At 56.7% G+C, this 3,620-nt stretch overlaps 1 protein-coding gene across 1 annotated transcript in view; it reads right to left on the bottom strand.

The window, feature by feature from the left end:
- Positions 1-3,345, bottom strand: part of C8A04DRAFT_36815 (calpain family cysteine protease) — a gene marked incomplete at both ends in the record, with an annotated part of 4,060 nt that extends 715 nt beyond the window's left edge. Inside the window, 7 exons of the mRNA XM_062783661.1 lie at positions 358-1,437; positions 1,544-1,680; positions 1,737-1,804; positions 1,892-2,209; positions 2,310-2,565; positions 2,791-2,989; positions 3,126-3,345. Coding sequence (XP_062637527.1) covers positions 358-1,437; positions 1,544-1,680; positions 1,737-1,804; positions 1,892-2,209; positions 2,310-2,565; positions 2,791-2,989; positions 3,126-3,345 — 2,278 coding nt within the window. The remainder of the gene's footprint in view (positions 1-357; positions 1,438-1,543; positions 1,681-1,736; positions 1,805-1,891; positions 2,210-2,309; positions 2,566-2,790; positions 2,990-3,125) is intronic.
- Positions 3,346-3,620: the final 275 nt, after the last annotated feature.

Raw genomic sequence — 3,620 nt, 5'->3', positions numbered from 1 at the left:
GTTCACGGCGGAGGGTGCGGAAGAAGTTATGGCCGTGGCTGGAGCGAGGAGGACCGGGAGGAGGAGGGCCGGGATGAGGAGGGCCGGGATGAGGAGGTCCCGGGGGGTACAAACGGGGTGGTCCGCGTCGTTCGTCGTGTTCTTCTTCACCCTCGTCTGACCACGGTTCGTCGGGCCTGTTCTCGCGGGGTCCATCTCTTGGGCTTCCACCTCGCAGGCCACGGAGGAGGCGGGAACTTATGCGGCCTCCGGACCAGCGGTGGCCGTGCAACCCGGGGCGTGGGTGTGGGTGGCCTTGTTCCTCTTCTTCGTCTTCTGCTGGTGCTGCTGATGGGGGTCCGCGGTGGGGAAGAGGACGGTTTCCTGGGTTGCTTTGTTCGGTGGATGCGGATTCCACGGTTTTGGTGTCGGCTTTGGTGTCGGCTTTGGTGTCGGCTTTGGTATCGGTTAGTTTGTCGGAATCTAGGGCCTCTGTTGGGGGTTCTTCTGTCTTCTTCTCTTCCTTTTTCTCTTCTTTTTCATCCTCCCCCTTCTCCTCCTTCTTCTCCTCCTTCTTCTCCTCCTGCTTCTCCTCCTGCTTCTCCTTGTTCTCCTTCTTCTCTCTGTTCTCCTCCTTCTCTTCCTCGTTCTTCTGGGCCTCCTCCTTAACTCTCCGCCTCTCCTCCCTCTTCGCCAACCACCTCTCCTCCCGCTTCTTCTTCACCTCCCTCTGCCACTCCACATCCTTCATCTTCGCCAACCACTCCTTCCTCCTAAAATAATGATCCCTCTGCACCTTCGCATCATGCGCCGACCGCAGCGCCTCCTTTCTCGTATCCCGCCTCCACCGAAAATACTTTTCCCTCGCGGCCTTCTCCTCCGCCGTCTCCACCACCCTCGCCTTCGCATGCGCCAGATCATACGCTCTCCCGACCCTCAACAGCTTCTCCCGCCGGTTCCGCGCGTTGTACTTGACCACCGTCTCAGCCGGCAACCTGCCCCGCAAACGAAACGCCTCGATTTTAATGGCCACCGTGTACTCGCCCGCCTCCAGCTCCAACTCAGCATTACACGACCGCCGCATAGCATACGTCGCATAAGTCCTGACCAAATAATCCTCCTCCCCAGCGCGGTGCAGACGGAAAGCCAACTCAAAAAGGTAGGGCCCTTCAAGACCGTAGAAATAGCGCTCGTCGAGTTGGGAAAAGACGATGACGACGGGTCCCGGGCGGGCGAGGGTGAAGGTGAACTTGGTGTCGTGGTATTCGAGGGCCCAGGGGACGTTGAGGGTGGTCCAGAGGGAGGCGACCTTCCAGTTGGCGCTGAAGAGGCGGGTGCGGTCGAAGCATTGGAATTTGCGGAGGAGGTCTTTGTAGGAGATCCAGAAGGCGCCGTCGTCGCCGAAGGTGTGGTTTAGTTTGGAGAGCCAGTCGGGGGTCCATTCTTTTGAGCCGTCGCCTTTTCGTGTACATGGACGTGTCAGTTGGGGTTACAGATCAAAATAAAAGAAATAAAAAATAAATAAAAGTCGAAATAAAGAAGGAAAAAAAAAGGGGGGGTATACTCCACGGGCCAGTCCACTCGACCTTGCCCCACGGATTCTTCAGCAGCAAGAGTCGCTGGCCGTCCATCTCGACCGCACGCATGACCGAGTACGCGTGACCCTCCTGGATGCCCTTGCGCTCGCCGTAGCCGAGGCCCCTAACACATGTTAGCTTAGCAATAACACGACGACCAGAATGACAGAATGAACATACCAGAGACCCGTAAAGCAGCCAAACAGAAACTCCTCATTGACCTGCTTGAGCTCCTCCCAGAAGCGTTCCTACCGAGTCAGTTAGACAGTGCACTTCTTACCCCCTTACTTCATCAACCCCTTTCTAAAACGGCAAAAAAACAAAGAAAAACTCACAGTATCCAAAATATCCGCCGTAAAAATCTCCGACGTAACACCCCCCGTCAAATCCTCAATGCCCTCACCCGTAAACCCCCCGTCAATAGCGGCATAGTCCCCGTGGGCTTTAGCGTACGCCTTCTCGAGCAGCGGCAGCCAGGTCTCGTTGTCGTGGGCGCACTGCGCAAAGTACAGCGCGCTGCTGCCGGACTGGAAGATGCGCCGGTACTTGTCCTCCGAATCGGCGTGCGTCATGTCCTCCCACACGAACCGCTCCACGTTGCGGATTTGGCCTATGCGCGCCTCGTCGTAGTCGGGTTTGACCAGGTAGAGCTTCTGTCGTTAGTCCAGGATCTCATCTCACCGAGATAAATAAATAAATAAATAAAAAAGGGGGGAAAGAAAAGAAGAAAACTTAAGAAGAAAAGAAACTCACATGATCATCAATAATCTCACTAACCCACTCCCCATCCCTACAAAACACAAACCCATACACCCCCACCGCCTCATCCCTCGCCACACACACCCTCTCAATCAAACTCGGCTTGTTCCCCAGCGTACACAACGCCGCCATCAACCAACAATCCCCATCCCTTCCCTGCCTCACATCATTCGCCGTCGGCCCGTCAATAAAAAACCGCGGCTCCTCAAATATCTCCCCCACCCTCTTCACCGACCGCGGCTTGAACTCGCTCCCCGGCCACGGCCGATGAAACCGCGGCAGCTGCTCGTCCTCTTTCCCTTCTTCTCCTTCTCCCCCATCTCCTTCTCCCCGAACACCACCACCCCTCCCCCTGATAAACCCCATCCTCCTCACATTCCCCCCTTCACTCCCCTTGTTATCCCCCCCACCCGTAGACCCAGACCGAGACCTCCTAGGATCCTCAACCCGATAATCATCCGCCCATCCACTCAACGCCTCCAAACAGTCGCGCGTATTGGACCTCAAATCAAAATCCAGATCGAAATGCGGGTCGCGGTAGCGCTGGTTGCGCCGCCGGCACTCGGCTACGATTTGAGCGACTTTGAAGCGGCAGTGGGCGGCGGCTTCGTTGTAGGAGGCTGTTACGGAGCGGGGGTGGGAGGTGGGGGGCCCGGGGACGGTCTTGGGCACAGCTTTAGCAGGGCTGCGCGGGGTGGGAGGAGGCCGGATGGTGAGGTCGTTTTGGGGGAGGAGTGTTGTTGCTGGGTGTGTTTGTTAGTTTTACAGTTGGGTTGTTTGGTTGAGGGAGGGTGTTGAGAGTTCACTTACCCTTTCCCGGAGCTCGCGTGATGAACCGGTCCCAGAACTGGTCAATGTTGCGCTGCGCGGGGATTCGAGTCTCCTCGAGCAACGTCTTCATCAGGGACTCGCCTACCGGGCCACCAACGGAGTCATCAGGACCATCGGGGCCATCGGGACCGCCAGGGCCATCGGCGCCGCTTGGGGTGCCCGGGGTGTCGGGGATATCGGGGCCGCTGACTTCTGACATTGTGAGATCAGTTGCGTGTGCGTGTGCGTGTGCGCGTGTAGTTGTCAATATAACGACGGGATAATGGTACGTGGGTGAGCCGGGAAGTATCCCAAAAAAGATAACTCCCTTCAAAAAAACAGAATCCCACTCTCAAAATATTCTCAAAACTCCAGGCAGGCAAACACTCGAAATAAGTACAAAAACCAACCCCTCACCCATTCTTCACCCTCCTCCAACCTTCGACTCACCTCTCACAAAAACCCCTGTACCTGTCCAGCCCCCAATCACCCGCA

Source organism: Dichotomopilus funicola (assembly GCF_033296635.1).
Source record: "Dichotomopilus funicola strain CBS 141.50 unplaced genomic scaffold C8A04scaffold_26, whole genome shotgun sequence".
Classification (NCBI taxonomy): Eukaryota; Fungi; Ascomycota; class Sordariomycetes; order Sordariales; family Chaetomiaceae; genus Dichotomopilus; species Dichotomopilus funicola.
Note: the sequence above shows the minus strand (reverse complement) of the source record. Positions and strands in the feature narration are given on the sequence as shown.